The following is a 17,788-nucleotide window of genomic DNA, read 5'->3' as shown; positions in this document are numbered from 1 at the left end:
CTCTAGGTATCAGGCTTGGACGTTTAATATCATCTTGAGATGATTTGAAATATCGCAACTCCTGTCAGATTGCTGATAACTGCACATCAGTCTCGTAGTCCAATGGCTGGGCGGTTTGGGAAGGCTCGCAGGAGACGGCGGTTCAGAGAACTTAGCACCCGCGTAGAAGCTATTTGTTGGACTGCCGCGAGGACTATAATCGTATCGCGACGGCGAATTCCTCGAACCCTTCGACGAAAAATTTGGGCTGCAGCTCAATCTACCAGTCGAGTTTCTCCCATGTGATCTTCCACCGTTGTGGAAGTACGTGGGTGATGATTTGATTGCACTGGAACGGTGATGATGCCGCTCGAGGCCAATGTTCGGCGACCCATGCCGCTCAACTTTGTTGTTCAATTTTGGTACCGAATTCGTCATGGCTTGTTTATCGCACTTTCCACTTTTCTATCTCTCACGAAGTCAACCGACCCGTCTGTAAAATCAATTAGTTCCTTTAATCTCATGCATCAACTAATCAACAATTTTACAACATATTACATTGAATAATCTATTTAAGTATGAGCATTAAAGGCACATTCTATTTTAACCGTTAGACTTTATAAAAGTCGGTCAATTCCAGAAGTACTAATTTCTTGGAAACTAATAAATAACGGACTTCCGTTTGACTTTTTTTTTAGAAAAAGTTGGATAGTGGACTCTAACGACGCAAGGACGAGTAATTACGTCAGTTATTTACTGAAAAGCACGTTCTCGATAGAACTACGGAAATTTTTCCATTAAATATGTGCTTTTTGGCACGAATATCCAATAATAAAGTCCGTGGTATTTTCCTAGCAAATAGAGCAACTGCTGACATTACCGATAAACGTAAACACGGTTTAATCAATAACACTGACCTCAGAGTGAGACTGCTCGTCAACAAGCACCAAGGAATATCGTTATCTAACAACGCAAAGACGCAACTGCAATATTGAAGAAGATAAAAAATTACATATCGTATACCTGGATTTTCCTACACGCTAATTTCATAGGAAATGATGAAACACTCGGGGTACAAAATCAGTTAGCACTTTGAGACTTGAAAGTTTGAAATAGTTATAGAACCATTTTATCAGGTTAACAAATGAAGAGTGGAAAAAATTCAAGACCCACCATTATACGTACAGTCAGAAGAAATGTCTCTGATATTAACTCTACTTATGAAATTTCACGTTTACTAACACATATGTATCCGTTATCTTTCACGTTATAAGAAAATGAATTCGTAGAATTTACTGTTGAACTATTTCATCGTATTGTGAAAACTACGTGCGAAGTAGGGAAAACAAACAAGTCGCGTCCGCCATCTTGTGCCCCTCCAGCTGCGTCGAAAAACGTGAGAGAATTTTAAAAACACGAGTAATTTTACTTGGTGAGAAGAAAGAATAGGAGTAAAGGTGACCAACGGTCATCGAATATGGGCAGATATATAGAAATAACGAATAAAGAGAACTGTAAAAAGAATCGAAGCAATCGGGGCGAGGTAGCATTTTACTCGTAAGAGATTTGTGGGGTACCCCACCAAGTTTATTCCTCCGCGTTCCCCCTTCCCTTTTGCCCTGAATCACGAGATTATTGCGCAGTTACAAAAATCATTGAATACAAACATTGTCGGAAACTTCGTTGCATCTTTACACGTAAACTTGTGAATGTTACATGGTTAGCTTCACGCTATGTTAAAAATTATTTCTTTATTTACCCGTTTCCGATATGGTTCAAATAAAAATATTAAAGAGTTAACCTTTTAATGTTAGTCCAAACATTTTGTTTACGATTAAAGTAACGGAATTGATTTTCGGATTACTTTACTCAAAAAAAGCAGTATATTCAATTTTGTTCTTACGAGGTCAACCTTGTGTAAACGTTGAATGTATTCGTTGTTGTAAAAACTGATAATCATCCGCCCAAGCAGCGCCCGTCAGTTTCTGCCTCTTCTTTCTCTTCTTCCTCTCACTTTAACCTCTTTTTTTTACTACTTCGCCAACTCACACAACACTCACTGAAACCGGATACTACGATCGAACTCATAAACTATGTGCGCGTAAGCACGTTCCTTCCCCAACACTGTCTCTTACCTTTGTGAAGACGCAAGCCTATCTTAAGGATTATGAACGTCCCCTACCACGATCGCTCAGCCAATACTTAAAAGCGTTGCAGCTCACGTGACCTCTTCCATCCAATCATGTCGTTCTCTCTTCGGATGTTTCCGGGTTTTTTCGCTAAACTCGTTACCTTTCCTTTAAATCGTTTATATAAATAAAATTTAAAAATTTTTTGTTTACTACAAGTGAATTTTTATTTTTTCTAGCTCGACAATGTATGTAACTGTTACATTTCCAAACGAAATCATTAAATAAACTAATACTGTGTATAACGATCGGAAGGTAGGCACACGGATTGGTCCAACATGGCGAAGCACGACATCTCGTGACACGGATCTGAATTTAGGAAATGGTTTTACACCCTTTATTGTTTCCTTCCTTGTTTATCAGATTACCTTTATATAAGATGAACAGGAAATCTATATACATATATATCTCGACACGTTTAAAAAGAATCCCTAAAAAGGTATTGTACGCGCAATATTTGCCTGCAATTTCTCTGTAAACCTACAAATAAAATTTCGCGTTGGCTTATTGTGTTTTGGTTCAAATAATTTTCAATATAATGACTTGTAAATTTAAAATACGAAAAAGGTATGGTTCTAAAATTTGATCTAAAGGATCTAATAAAATGCTACAACTGGAGGAGAAGTAGTTTATGGAGGTACAATATGGTGGGGAAAGCGACCTGCCTATCGTTCTCCCTCTACAGAAATTTTCTTAAACTTGTCGAGCTACATGTGCATACGCTGATGATGCAGCAGCTTCGTAAAGGTGGAAGCGCTCAAACACCAAGAAACATAATAAGAAACTTACTCTCAGATGCAACATTAGTGGAAATCGAGCGTGAATTATCGCTTATCGTTTAATGATAAGCGATTCTGAGTAAAGACAGAAAGAAATTTCTACATAAAAACGGATGAAAAGTACCGTATTACAAAACAACGTGACTATTGCGACCAGCAAGTGGTGCCGCCATTAACCTACGGCGAGATATCCGAAGTTCGTGAAAGCGTTTGACGTCAGTGACCAAGAACGCTGATAATCTTGCGGCGCAGATATCGCTACGCGAAATATCAGAGGATATCTGTGGTGGTTTACGGGCGGAATTAAATATATGAAAGTACATAGTGGTTTATGGTTTAATATACGGCCTCGAGAATATTAGTTAGGCCCATAATGGGCGGGGTCGTGGCTTGGGTCGAGTGAGAGACATGGAGCGACCTCAGTGTTCTCAGTGGTGAGCTGCACGGCCATCGCCGACCGTCGGTTTCGCCTAGCGCAACCAACGTACTCTGCTATGACATCGTTCTGAAAATCCCAGATTATCCCAGTAAAAGGTAGGAGTTTTCCCTCCGAAATTTGGATGCGCGCTGTCTCTCTCTTTTTCTCTCTATATCTCTCGCTCGCTCGACCCTGTCTTTATTTTACCCTGACGGTGTGCTGTCCTCGACATCTCCATCGCTTTTGTTTTTTTTTTTTTTCGTAGAATTTTCCCAACGCGTTTCTCCGGCGTCTGAACTTAAAATTTTTAATCTCCAAAATTCATCTCCTTCCCTACATCGTTATTCCCGCCTTTCTACTTTCTTTTCTTCCATTTCTTCTACCTTCCGCCCATTTGATACGCATTTACCCAGCGTTCTTTGTCCGCTCGGATCGTATTTGGCTTTCATTGTGATATTCCACCTTCGATTTTTGATAATTGTCCTTCGTAAACACAGAGGATGCACATTCACGTGGAAACAGTCCCTTATGCGCACAAGAAGATTTAACGTTACGTTCGATTATACCCCCGTTACACCTGTAATACTTTCGATCTTTCTCCGATGCGTTCCCTTTTTATTCGCCGTCTTTTTCCTGTATTGAGATCTATGTAGTACATATACATGTACCTATATACGATTCACGTATGTATGCATACACATGACGCAGGTTTATTTGTATGCGCGAACACTGACATGCATTCACGTATTCGTGAAAGTACTTACGTATACACGTAGTAAAGCTTTCTTTTCAAACTGTTTTCGGGCTTCGCTCCTTCATTGTGTTTGCGCAAAATAGCTGCGATACGTTGTACTCAATGCATACATACTCTTATCGCCGACAATAGATGCGACAACAAAAAAAAGTAACAGACACGAATATTGCGATTAACCGGACGTTACCTTTAACGCACCTATTCATAGTTGCAATAGTACCTACTCAAAGATTACTGATTCTTTAAACGCATGCGATGTATAATCAATTATGCGCTTAGTTTATATGTACGGTCGCGTGCTATTTAGGCTTCCCTTAGTTAACCCTTTGGTCATTAACACAAAGGGTATATTTTTCTGTTAAATTTAAGACCTGAGATTTCAGTGTTGTGTAAATAATGCGTGTATGAGTCGCAGAGATTCAAGCGTATTTTTAGTTATTCAAATAGGCAATTGTAAGCAACAACCGCGATCTTCTTACTGCTCTCTATAAAGTCTGTACTCATAAATGCATAGAATTTTTCACTACTGGTTGTACAAGGCTCTGCTCATACATAAAAGTTCGTATTCTGCGATATAATAGTGACTGAAATGTGCGTGCTGCTCTATCACCGTTTTGTTTTTAACGCTTTAGATTATCTTTGATAATTGTAAATAACGTTTTCATGTACCATATTCCTCAGAGCTGTCCCTAATATATGGCAAACGGGGCACTTGAACGGGGCCCTCCGAACTCTAGGGACAGCTCTGATAACGCTGCTCCGAATGGTAAGGTATTGCATTTTATAACACATCAAACGCAATTTTTCAATTTACTAAAAACATTTGTATGCATCATATTTGTTCGAACAGTGCTATTTATTGTATATGAAGCATCGTGAAAGTAATGACATTGTAGTTGTATGGTTATCCCTAATATCCAGCCTCACCGAACATAACCTCATATAAATTTACTGCGTGGAGAACATCGTATACTCCTACCAACCACCATTCCCTATAGTCTCGTACTAACTTTGAAAATTATTGTAGCGCGAGTCTCTAAACATCGAATAAAAGTTTCATAAAAAATAATGCTCTTAGCAATGACGGACATCGAGAAAAGTTAAATTAGAAATGATGAACCGTACAGTCAACTAAAGTCGGCGTTATTCGACCAGTCTTATATAAAAGTAAACTATTTGTTATGAGATTAATGTAACATTAATATCACTTGGAATATTCTTGAATTCTTTGTGTTGATAGAATAAAGTATTTTTAAATATATCCCAGTTGATTGACGGGTTCTACTCTTGTTTGTCGTGTTAATCATCTACGCAGCAATGTTTGAATCATCCAATACCGGATAAAGTCGATACGACCATCGGCAACAACCAGACCCCTGATTTCGACGTTAGAACGGAAGTCGAAGACCCAGATTTTCTGAGGACAAGGCAAGCCCGCAGTATGGGAACCGTATCGACGATAACACGGGCGTCGTGGCATTAGAGGCACAGCGTTCTCTCGGCTTCTCGTGTCAACACATTCCCGACGCCCACGATGAGTGACGCATGCGCCCTAAGCGTCTCGTCACTCTTCTTCCTCCCTCTTTTCTGTTCGTCTCCATTCCCCTCGTTCTCTTTCGCTGATTCACTTGCTGGTTCTTTTGATTCTCTCAACGTACACACAAAGGCTCCCTTCTATTCCTTGGATACGCCCCTGGCTTTTGTACGAGCACCCTTCTTGCCACCAGCTCATCGGGTAGCCGGTTTGAAATTCCTAATTCGTGAGGGTGCATAGACAATGCAGATCGTTAAAACAAACTGAACCCGATATTCTTTCTCGTGCTCCGTTCGCCCCTTCGATATGTACGTCCCTGGCAGGCGCGTAAACCTAATCGTTCTTCCCTCCCCTCCAACGCTGAACATAGCCGAGTCTCCTCCTCTTCCGCTCCCACTGCACGCACCAATTTTCCAATTGATAAGGGTGCACAGTTGATACAGACTAACCCTATCCCTTCATCCTCTCTTTCGCTGTCGTTCTCTCTTTATTTCACTCTCGGCTCCCTCTTCCTCGCGTTGTAAAGTTAATATTGCTGCACCGATAACATTGGCTCGTTTCTGGAAGACGTCGAGACAATTAACGCGATTTTCAAGAGAGGCGATGGAAAGATTCTTGAAGAGGGCCTGGGGACTTTGGAGAGTAGCTTTTTTTGTGTAGGAAAACTGAACTGTAAGCTTCGTCTTGGAACAGCCTCTCGGTAAGACGTCTGGAGACGACGACAGATTGTATTTTCGTGGATCGGCTGTGCGTAAAGAATTGACTGAGCGCCTCGAAGGTACGTCTACTTAGGAGTGCACCCCCTGTTTTCCCAGGGGACGTTTTCCTGCTCGAGGAGACGTTCGAAAGACAGTTGAATTCGAGGATTCACACAATAACCGTTTTTGCCTATTACGAAACCATCCTCGTCTTTTCACCTACATTTGTTTCCTTTTTATCAGCGTGCGATTGGAAAATTAAAGCCCAGAAAATTCAAGTCCGGTATTGAACCGAGATCTGGGTAAAAGCAGGAGGGGAAACTTGTTCCTAGCAGGCAAGCCGTACGTTACGTAAAATTAACAATCATGTTCCGAAACTCACTTTCCCGTCTGGGATTTCGGGAGAGGGAAGCGGATGGCATGAGAATGTTACGAGGTAACACTGGGGTATCCCTCGCGGTAAAGTACCCCCAGCTTTACACGGTACTGTTCTTTGACAAAGGAATAATTTTTCTTTACAATGTCGGCAAAGTTCTAACTATTTTGCATCGGTTATTCTAATGAAAAAAGTATGTGGTAACTCTTATAAAACATGTATGTAGAATAAGTTGAGCTTTGGCTCGATGCGTGACGCGTATGACAGCTGTAGCGCGGCGTTGCCACGTGTTGACTTTGGCTTAACCTAAGAGTGACCAACTTGCTGGCCAAGCGTATGCATTCTGATTATCTTACATTCAAATAACGTTATAATATAACGTTATGACGCAGACGACACGAATTCGCTTTAAAGGCTAGGAGAGTTATTGCTGTCTGGCGAAACGTAGCGCAACTTCATAGATATTGTGTAAGCATCGTGTGATCGGAGTAACAATGGTCAGACCCGTACAAGTTTCATCCGTCCCTTTGTGCGATCCCCGCGTAATTCAACCAAATGAGACTCCTCTTGTGCGTCTTAGAAAGTATTAGAATTTCTCCCGCGACCAGTTTGAATTTCGAAAGGTTTCTACTTATGTACGTCGCCCTGTACATTTCACGTCCTCGTTTCATTTTTCATAACGGTCGAACCGAGGGCCTTCGAGTTCTCGTCTACGTGAGTGACCGCTCGTCGTTCTTCACGGATATCCAACCTCGTGGAAAATGTTCGCTCCATGTCGAGGCACCAGAACTTTGGTGTGTTTACTTACATGCTCAGGGCTGTGCCAGCGGGGACCCAGTATGATCTTCAAGAACTGAGTGGGTGCGGCCTTTCCCCGGTCTCGAAAGAAGGGGACCGGATTTTCTCTCCTGTTTTCTCTTGCTCGTTCCACTCGCTCGCTCAGTAGGTCCTACCTTTTTTTTTTTTTATTTGAAGGTCCCTTCGTGCTCGCAGCTTTAGCATCAGCACTCCCTCGCTTTAGGGTCGCCCCTATCTTCCTTCCTCTCGACTACCCTTCACGATATTAAACCCCGTACGACTCAGGGATGTATAGTACAGTGCGATTCCATGGTTATGTCAGTGAATAATTTTTTAAACAAATCATATACGATTCGTGTCATAGTCATAAAATAGTGAAAGATCGAAGTAGGTAACGCGTAAAGACGTGCAGTATTCCGTTCGATCTACTCTTACCTACTAGCATCGTCACTATACTTTTACATTTACTCTCGATCGATAACATTATTATGTACGCGAGTACATATATAGATTATGCGATAGAAAATGATTCTTTTTATCATTTGCGGCTGGGAAATGGAATGTTTGCGGCGATACATCGGATCAAATGGTCTGAAGGTATAATTCTATTATATCTTTAATCGATTCTTGATCGATTTTGATAGTGCGAATAGAATGATGTCAGTACAAATAATAGCAGTTTGTGTGGCCGATAATTACTATAAAATATTGGTTCTGAATAACGCAAACGTTTTACAGTTCTATCTTCGGTAAGCGTTTGTCCCTATAATCTGCAAAGATAGTAAATCAGTCGGTATCCTTTTGTCAATGTTTAACGTTACAACCTTTTACGATCGCAAATACAGGTAATCTAAAAGAAAAGAAAAAAGTAACGTTAAATCTAATCGTCCCCCGTCGACTAGCACTTATCGACCGTATCGTGACTATAGCGAAAATACCTGGGGCACCGTTATGGCATAGCACGTCCTTGCGACTGGTCTCCCCCACTACCGCTGTCTTCCCCCACCGCGGGGCAACCTCCCCTTCCAGTCTGGCAAACCGCGTTTCGTCTCAGTCTGTCGCGCGCCGCCAACGGGTGAGGTTGTGCGTTTTCTTGCATACCACGCGCGGTGGTGGTTGTTTCACGTCACGGTAAGCGCGCGTGTGTGGTCTAGTGCGCGGGTGCGTACGTACATGCGTGTGCCTTCTACGGTGTCACAGTGTGTACGTGCGTTTGATCCTATCATCGTGGCCTCTGCGTTGAACCGGTCGCATACAGCAACTGTGACATCGAGGCATGACAGCGACGCGGGAGTGTTACCCCATACGGTAGGAAAAACTTCCTTCTACCGTTCTTCTTTGGACAAATACCGTCTGTAGCTTGAAACGGAATAACAAAAAAGGCGAACCTTAGCGTTACTCGTTGTGTCCGCCGTACGAACGACCGAGTGCACGCTCGGGAACACTACACTTGGCCACGAATGTTTTATCCGAATCGATACGCCCTCCGGCGGGCATTTCATATCTCGCGGAACGTAGACCGGAAATGCTTTTCTTTGTACGCATGATTTCGAAATCATTTATCAAACAACACGCTGCGTTTTAACCTCTTTGACCCGAAATTTTTTTACACGTAGAGTATTATAGTTTCCAAAATATTTATAATATTGAATATTAAGTTTTGTAGGAAACTTTATATCTACGTCGGGTCTGAAGGGTTAATCTGACAGATAGCTCGCGTTGTCAGTATATATTTTTCATTTTATACGGTTATCTATTTATGATCGTACCGTTCGATTCTTTCTCGCTATGCAGTCGATACTTCTCATACTCGTCACGCATTTCAAGCCGAGCAAACAGACTTAACCGGGGAATATCGTGCGATGCACTTATCTGTTTGTAAGCGAACGAAACACGCTATTCCCCGTGCAAGATAGTTACGTATTTTTCAACGTTTCATCGAATCTATCAGGTTAGTTCTTTCGAGTGTCTTTGTCAGTTGCTCAAGGTCTTGTGCTTTGTGTTGCGGTAAAAATGTTACGGCGAAACATCGATACAATGTATGTAAAGCCACGTTCACACGCGTCACTCTGGATACATAGTTTTTATTTTCTTTTTTTACTTTTAAATATACATACATTATATATCATACTGCTTTTTAACGTAATTCTAACTTAACCTACCGAGTCAGGGATCATGGGTGTCTAACCTTATCCAAAGCTGTAGATCTAACCTGTCAGGACTTACGGTCCGTCTCCATAGAGCGTTGATCTACGGCCTTCGGTCGTTACATGTTAAGGGTTATCTAGGAATATTTTTTCTAAAATTGAAGGTGTTTCTATCGCATAAGTGTCATTTACCGATTATCGGTAGTGAAGTTAGCCGCGTGAGAAATCTCGACAAACATTTACGCTTCTGTCAGATAGCTCCATTTAAATTTCATTCGATGCCCGCTTGACCTGATACGAAGCGGAGTGAAGATAGTCTCGATACGTACAAGGTTCGTTCCGTTTTAAATCCACAACTCGTCGATGCTGTTTAGCGTTCTTATTTCGGCGTGGTAAGTAGAGAATCAATGTGTTCGTGTGCGTGACCGACTGACACCCAGCCGAAAGGTTAGTTAACAGGTATATTCTTGAGCCGATGTACTTTCGTCGTTCCGAAAACTGTTCTACGAATGAAATTACCGTAGGCATCGTTCGCGTTGATGAAATTGACCGCGCCGATGATAATTAAAATGCATGCCAGTTGAACGAAATTAATATGGCGGACCATTATTGGAGCACAAACAATTAATAGTTCGCCGAGGTCTAATAGGGGAGACTAGAAAAACTTCCAATTTATAAAAATTAATTTTTCTGCAAACGAAAATTGAAAAATGGAGTCGCGAGGTTTTCTAATTAGAATTATTTGAATTTCATATTTCACCAGGTAATCCGAGTTTTACTTTAATATAAACTATAAGGTTATTAATAATTATTATACTATTTTATCCATGTGAAAATCCAGCAGCCTTCCGGCCAGCACTTTCTGCAAATCGCTAGGGGAATCGAAAGCGTTTTCTTTATCGATCGCATGGAATTACAGCTCACGCATTCTCGTTTCGAAACAAGCCTGCTTCTCCTTTCCATAGGATATTCTCAGGCTAGCAAGTCTGTTGCGAGGAGAGACCCAGGTAGACGAGCGAGCAGGCAGGCAGGCAGGTGGTAGCCAAAGAAAGGCGGCAGGTCCACCTGGGTTTTTCAGGAAGTGGACATCGCCCATCCACAGAACGGTATCTACGGTCCGTATATCCTTAGTTGGAAAGGCTCTCTTCCAACAGACCATCATTCGTTGAATCGACTTTCTGACCTTACCTACCTTCAAATCTCTACTTTGTCTCGTATACCTCAATCAGAAGATAAAAATTTCCCCTCTTCATATATTTAATCCTCAAGTACTGTGAGGGGGCCTGGGAATACCCCAAGACACACTAGGTATCTCAATAATTTTCAATCAGGAATTAAATTTTCTTTGTGAAAAGGGGTCTCAGGATACATTAGTAGGAAGTTTAGACTTTGCTATTCAAAGCTGGCGATGGAGTATGAAACGCTTCGAATATTGAAACTTACAATTTACCATCACTTTGCTATAAGTAGATTTACCCAAGCGAGTCTAAACGTTATGTTAAGTGTAGAATAATATAAGGGCACAGAGCCCTAATTAGAAACTTAGACAATACTCACCTCTTTATTAAAGATTTAAACCCTAATTAATACAACTTAGATCTCTCTATAAGAATAATCTTAAGCTCGTAGACCATTTATAAAATCAATACCTTACTAGGAATTAAGGTTCCTGAAGGACCTAAAATTAAAGCAGTGTACCTTCCCATATGAATCCAGCTAGGAAGAAGAGCTGAACAGTCAGGGTACCCTGGCGCCCCTTTTTTCCACGGCTCCCACAGTACCTGAGGACGATTGTTGCTTCGTGAAGAGAGAGAGAGAGTAAGGCTAGGGAGAGGAGCAGCCCTCGAGGGCTGGCCACAATATCCATCATTATGGGGGAGAGGAAGGGAATGCCGGGGATGTTGGTCGTCTCTGTAATTCGCTGTTGCGGTATGCGGGCACGGTGACGCATACGGGCTGAACCCGTACGTTCATTTTGCAAAGGAAAAAATAAAGAAATGAGAATTCAGCGACGAAAAACGAGTCCCTTAAAGTCGTGGACGTTGCGTGGCTCTTTGTGGGCGACGATATGCGGGCGGGTACATGTATAGTTTATGATTAAATTGGGTTTGAGGAGGCTAAAAGCTGACCAAGAGGCTCGTTAATGATGCCTTTATCGTGGAATTATTTTTCTAAAGATCACGAGTGTAATTTCGATGCTTCGAGGTCTCTATTGTATTTTCTAATTCCCACCCTTAACAATCTAAAAATAATTAAAAATCTTTTTCGATTGCCATCGAACGAGATATGACTTGGAAACGGTAAAAGGGACGGTGTTAATCGTAAAGTTTATGGTAGTCAGAGTTTTTGCCAGGTCATCGCGTTAATTTCCCAAAGCGACGGCAACGAGTAAGGGCACATCGTTAGTCATCAGCTGTGACTAAGTAAGCGGAGCTTTAGTCGGACACGAATTGCACAAGTTTTTCCATCGTATCATGTAAACAAACGTATATAGATCGACGATGCAACGACACGTGTACCTATATAGCGTATCATCAGAACAGAACTGGCTGTCGTTTCCGGATTGTTACGTTAGTCCGGTTCGTTTGTTTCGTGAAACCAGTAGATCCAGTTCAGCAGGGCTAACGTGTGTACCTGTTACTGGTGCACGTTGCATAAATTAGGTCGCGTTAAACCTTTATACGTACGATGAACCTGTACAGGGTGTTTCAAGTAGCTTCGATACCGTGAAAATCATAGAAATTCTATTAATTAGTTTTTTCGACCGACTTTTGTGAAATACTGTGATAGAGAACATTTCACTTTTTCGTCGGTCACGAGCACACACTTTCGTTTACGCATAATTCGGCTCGAGTCATTCTCAATGGAATTTTCGAGTTTCTCTAAGCGGGTCATTTAAATGAGAAATCTAACGGAACCTTAAAAAGTAGGTTACCGAAGTTAATTCTTAAATGTAACATAAATACCCTATGCTTCAAATGAGTATTTTTAATTTCATCGTTTTTTTTTTTCAAAAACGAACCTCGCTTTTGCAACGCTCTTGTATAATTAAATTTCAGGTATTCTCACTTTTGCATTGTTTTTCACGCGACGAGTATGTAACTCATTGTAACGTACGGAGGTTAATTTGATACGTGTGCATAATGCAACGCACGCGAGGAGAGTTGCATAGAAATAAAAGCAAACCAGGAAGAATCGAAATTTTACCAGAATTTTTCATTAAAATTTCTCTTGCATCGAGATTTATGTATATTAAAAATTCGAATGGTTGAAATTAAAACAAAGTGTGCGCCATCGATCCGGGTGGTAACGCATCCTTCAGGATCACTGAATCTTCTCTTCGAAATCGGACCTTGAATATTTTAACGCATCCTCGTTTTCTTCTCGAAGGCTACAAGTCGACCATTCGCACAATCGTTTTCCCGGCTATCTGACCGCGTAATCTTTCGCTTCGAAAGCGAAAGACCGACGTGGAACGGATCGAAATGAAACCTATTGTTCTTTTCGGGAAACAAGAGGAAATTGTTGACTCCCAATTTCAGAGATTTAGAACAGCAGCATTTTTTTAAATTTAGAATTATCGATTTTCTCAATACTCTACTAGAATATTCCAAAAAAATAGAACCAATTCACGCAACAATAATCAGCAAGGACAAAGAAAAAAAATTCATTGAAATAAAACAGAAAATCTCTCGTCTGACCGGTACATCCTTTGAGAGTAGGAGTAAAGTGGAAATTTCTCTTCCTGTTTCGTTCTAACTTCTCCTCATCTCTCTCTCTCTCTTCGATTTTCCCTCTTATGTACTTGGTCTCTCCAGGGTGCTAGCCAGTTTCGTGATACGAGGCTGGCCGGATCGATAGAGAGAGCCTCGGTTCCTTCGTGTTCTCTTTCTCGAGTTGACGATTCCTGGAGGATTCGAAGGAACCGAGGCAGATTTTCATGGGTAGAGAGAGAGGGATAGGAGGGGTACCGACCTGTTACCTCGCTCTAGGGACCGCCCTTTGTCGCTCGCAAGCTTTTAAGGGCTAGTCGAGTGGACGACGAAAGTCTGCGGCTGAACACCAGCTGGTGGAAAATCGAAAACGCCAGCTGCCTCTGGCTCCTCGACCGGCATAAATTCCAGCCTTTTGTACGTACCCTGGCGTAGGTCGAATCTCGGCTACTTTACACCCGGAGATCTGGCCCCCTCCACCTGAAAATACTGTCCACTTCTTGAAGATATCCAGAATCGCTGATACCGAGATCCTTAAACGGAGAGGAAATCTAATTAACCCTCGGATGGGGGTTGCCTCCCTCGATTTCGTACGTTTCAAATATATTTATGAGCAATCGATAGGGAAGAAAAGGGTTAAGATCGGTTCGTGTGACCCCGATCGCCAGCTTTTGGTCGCATTGTTGTCTGGAACGGTACATATGCGTTCCTTGCCGCGACTCCTTCGTCCTCGTCTCGACGGTTTTTGCTTTTGCTCGACTCTTTCTCGAGAGAGGAGTTTAAAGGTAAACGGGTTTCTCTCAGACACCAGGAGACTCCTGCCTCTCTTGGTCATACCTATGAACGCGTACACCATCTTCGACTCCGCTAAGTGTTCGTCATCTACTCCAGAAATAACGCGCGACAATTTGTCACCACGATCGTTGCACAATACTGTCCTGGTTTCGTTAAAAATTTGCATTCTATCAAAGGTACATATTGCTCATCGAGCTTGGTCATAGCGTAAAGGGTTAAACGGAGGTTAGAAGCCATTTACCCCTTTGTTCGAGGCTGAAATTTCTTCCCAGGAATACGAGTCTGTCGCGGCCACGATGTACTTGGTTATTGCATCAAAGAGACGTATTAGGCGTGTTAAGTAGCATTTAATAGCACCTGTTACGTTAGGTAGCCTCTTACTTTACTTCTGTTCTTGATAGTAAATAATAAATATTCAAGAATGCGCTTGGATCGGAACTCCTGTACATACATTTAAAGGAATAAATGGTAGTGTCCTTGATTATATGATTTTTGATGATTTTATGGAAGGTTTGGGTTAGATAAATTGTCAGGTTAAACAAGTTTGCAATAGTCGGAAATATTCTGCTTCTTATTTAGCGTCATTAATAGCAAAGGTAATTAGCTATTCTGTTCCACAGCCGGATCATTCGGTATGCAAATGTCGCGCACAACCGACTGTCGCTTAAGAATTCAAGCATCTCGAAAGGAAACTAAGTCGTCGGTTATCTGAAACATTCTTATCGACCCCATGACATATGGTATGTTCACCTGGTGTCCCCAGCACCCTGTTTGCTCTCGATACCGTGCTACCGGTTCAGAATTTGCGCCAAGGCACACCTGACCAGACAGACTCGTTAATATACCACCCTTTCTGCAGTTGCCTTGCACGTGGCCCTTAACAAAGTTTCGAAGGAATAACGTCCTTTTTTGTTCCACGATAGGATCGTAATGATTGTACAAGCATTTGTTGAAATTCAGGAAGATTCTTTAAGAACTGGTGATCACGAGGCAAAGGAAGACACCATGCGGTGGGATTCAGTCTGGAAGTCCTTCGTGGTCCAAGTTTCTTTTTTTCGAATATACTAGGGTCGAGGATCTTTGTTAAAGAAAAAAAAAATCGCCACAATCGTTGAAAGATTTTTCTTTGCTGCGGATGGGGCCAGGGTTCGCGCAAAGGCAGAGAGAGGCTGGGCCCAAAGCAACGGGGCCTGGATATTCCGGTTCACTTAATCGTTTCTTCGGACTTCGGATCGTGGCAGGCCAACTCTCTGTCCCTCTTTTGGCTACCTTCGACCGAAAAAATGAAGAAAAAGAGCTGGCCCTGTTGTTGGTTATACACGAGCGGGCACAGGAAATCATCCTGAGCCTATCCCATAGAATCCTTTCCCAGTTGAATATTCTTCTACAGACGAGTCTTCGAATATCAGCGTGAAATTAAAAAATATCGATATATGTTTATCTTTAGAAATAGATGAACCATTAATAAGTTTCCACTATTAACGTGCGCACCCTCTGTTCCTTTTCGCATGACCTTTCTTCTTCTACAATGTTTGCATTAACAAATTATAGACATAGTTGTTATTATTAAGAATTTATGTTTCAAGGGATTTCTTGATTCTGTTTAAAAATTAACGATTTCCTTGTGATCTCTAACATCCATATGGTTGTGTGTCCCATAGCTTTTCACGCTTTTTCAAAAGTCACATTAATGTGCTTCGCGTGTCGATGAGCCATCGAAAAGGAGCTATTCCATTAAATACGTTATTTATTTATTTATTTAATATTTGATTAAACACTCGGTTTGCATACGTTGCTCCTTTTCGTCAGCTGTCGAATGGCGATACTTTTGCCAATGGCGAGCGAGAGAAACGAGAATGATGAAAAGAAAAAAGAGAAATGTATATGGAGGCTACGTGACCGAGAGAGCTTTTTACCGGAAATGCATCCGAGCTAGTCGCCACGAGCGCCAAGCACCAAACGCATGCGAAACGAGGAATGATTTTACATTCGTCATGAATTTTATAAAGAGAATCTTGAAAACGTTGTACTCTGCAAATTCTGCGTGAAGAAACAAATCGAAAAGTCCTTTACCGTTTTGCAATCAGACCTTCCGTTCTCGAGATATTAGCGATTAAAGATTCGATGTTTAACTTCCGGGGCGCCCCTACTTTCGACCACGTGATCAGTTGCTTGGCCAATCGCGTGAGGTATACACTGCGCGCGCCGGAAGTCACACATCCGATTATATTCGCTTGTATCTTGGAAATGAAAACTTAGACTGTAAAATGGTAAAGAACTTTTCGTTTTATTTTTTCATGAAGAATCTCTAGTTTGATGTACAATCTTTTCGAGACAGCCTATGTATCATTTAATAATTATTGTTAGTACATATTATTGCATGGTATGTTTGTCTCTAAATCACACCCCCTTCGCTATTCTTTTACGATGATATATTCAATCAAATCGAGATCTTGCGTAATTTGTTTCTTTGAAATTTATAAAAATCATACTTGATACAATTTATTTGCATTTTTATAAGATAAAATTTGGATAAATGATTGCACGGGGCCCTCGAGATCGGTTGAGACGGTGGTGTCGTTTCGAGCCGCACTCGAACATGGCGGCGTGGTCGGATGTTCTTTCGACATTTCGAAAGAGCAACATGAAACGGAAATCTCTTGGTTCATCTAGCCTCCTCCTCGGTGTCATCGTAACGTCGTTCGAATATCTCGCCAGGTTCGATATCTCGGAGGAGGACTTGAGTGGGGCGTGTGCAGGTTTTAAAAACAAGGGCCAGAAACTACGTGCAAAGTCGAACGAAATTGTACGGCGAGGTTAACCTCTCTCGACGTGTCGACAACAGAGTATACGAACCAGGAAAAAGAGAAGAGCTAATAGAAAGACAGAGAACGAAGTTAAAAGTGTAAAAAGGGACGGAACGAGGCAAGGGTGGAATAAGATCGAAAGAGACAGAACAAAAGGGGAGGGAATGAACGGCCCTGGAAGTCATCAGCATCGCGGCTTGGGCATGCAGGGACGTTACAGGGCCGTAGTAAACGGTGGTACCCAAACGGGGCCCCATTCACGGCCTCCAGCGCCCCGTGGTGGATGGCACCCTCATAATCAACACCCTCAACACGCCCAGATACCTCAGCAATACACCGGCAACAAGGAATATCCATATCGTCAATGTCCACCGCCACGCTTCCATAACGGGTATATAACGAATCCTATTTTCGGTTATCTTCGGTTATCCTCGGTTAGTTTCGCTCGTTGTACCGGGAATTTTGAATGTCTCTTCCCCTCGATTCGTACTTTCGATAAGAAATCTATTACGTTTCTAGTTTCATATATCATTTTCATCGGCAATTAGTCACGTGATTAGTCAACGATGATGCGTTGTAGCCATTCGCGCACATGACTACTGCGCTAGTCAAAGCCATAGGAAGCGTCACGATTTGTTATCGTTTAATGAGGCGAATAATTATCGCTCCGTGTTCTTGTTGGATGTACAAGGTGTCCTCATTCAAATCTCGTCTGTTTTCATATAAAAAGACACCCGGTAGTGTTGCGTAATTCCGTTACTTAACGTCAAGAGATTATCGACGTAATTATTGAAGTTTTGT

At 41.8% G+C, this 17,788-nt stretch overlaps 2 protein-coding genes and 1 long non-coding RNA gene across 6 annotated transcripts in view; 1 reads left to right on the top strand and 2 right to left on the bottom strand.

Moving 5' to 3' along the window:
* Positions 1–9: 9 nt before the first annotated feature.
* Positions 10–417, bottom strand: LOC123987616 (proline-rich nuclear receptor coactivator 2-like). Its single transcript, XM_046287153.1, has one exon. It carries the CDS (start codon positions 415–417, stop codon positions 10–12), a length of 408 nt encoding a protein of 135 aa, XP_046143109.1.
* A 24-nt stretch (positions 418–441) lies between these two features.
* Positions 442–2,123, bottom strand: LOC114876809. The gene is made up of 3 exons (XR_006829689.1): positions 1,883–2,123; positions 897–962; positions 442–472 (listed from the first exon to the last, which is right to left on the bottom strand). It is a non-coding gene; the product is annotated as an uncharacterized LOC114876809 (long non-coding RNA).
* A 353-nt stretch (positions 2,124–2,476) lies between these two features.
* The window catches only part of LOC114876764 (RING finger protein 44), a 25,848-nt gene continuing 10,536 nt past the window's right edge, over positions 2,477–17,788 (top strand). The window contains exons 1-2 of one of the 4 annotated variants that reach the window (XM_029188556.2): positions 2,477–3,481; positions 16,899–17,378. In XM_029188556.2, coding sequence (XP_029044389.1) covers positions 17,152–17,378 — 227 coding nt within the window. In that variant the 5' untranslated portion in view covers positions 2,477–3,481; positions 16,899–17,151. Of the gene's footprint in view, positions 3,482–8,596; positions 8,834–16,853; positions 17,379–17,788 lie in introns of those variants that run through there. The other 3 variants (XM_029188559.2, XM_029188558.2, XM_029188560.2) reach the window with 3 other exon arrangements.

The sequence above is a fragment of the Osmia bicornis genome, chromosome 9 (genome assembly GCF_907164935.1).
Source record: "Osmia bicornis bicornis chromosome 9, iOsmBic2.1, whole genome shotgun sequence".
Taxonomy (NCBI): Eukaryota; Metazoa; Arthropoda; class Insecta; order Hymenoptera; family Megachilidae; genus Osmia; species Osmia bicornis.
This window is presented reverse-complemented; position numbering and strand designations above follow the sequence as displayed.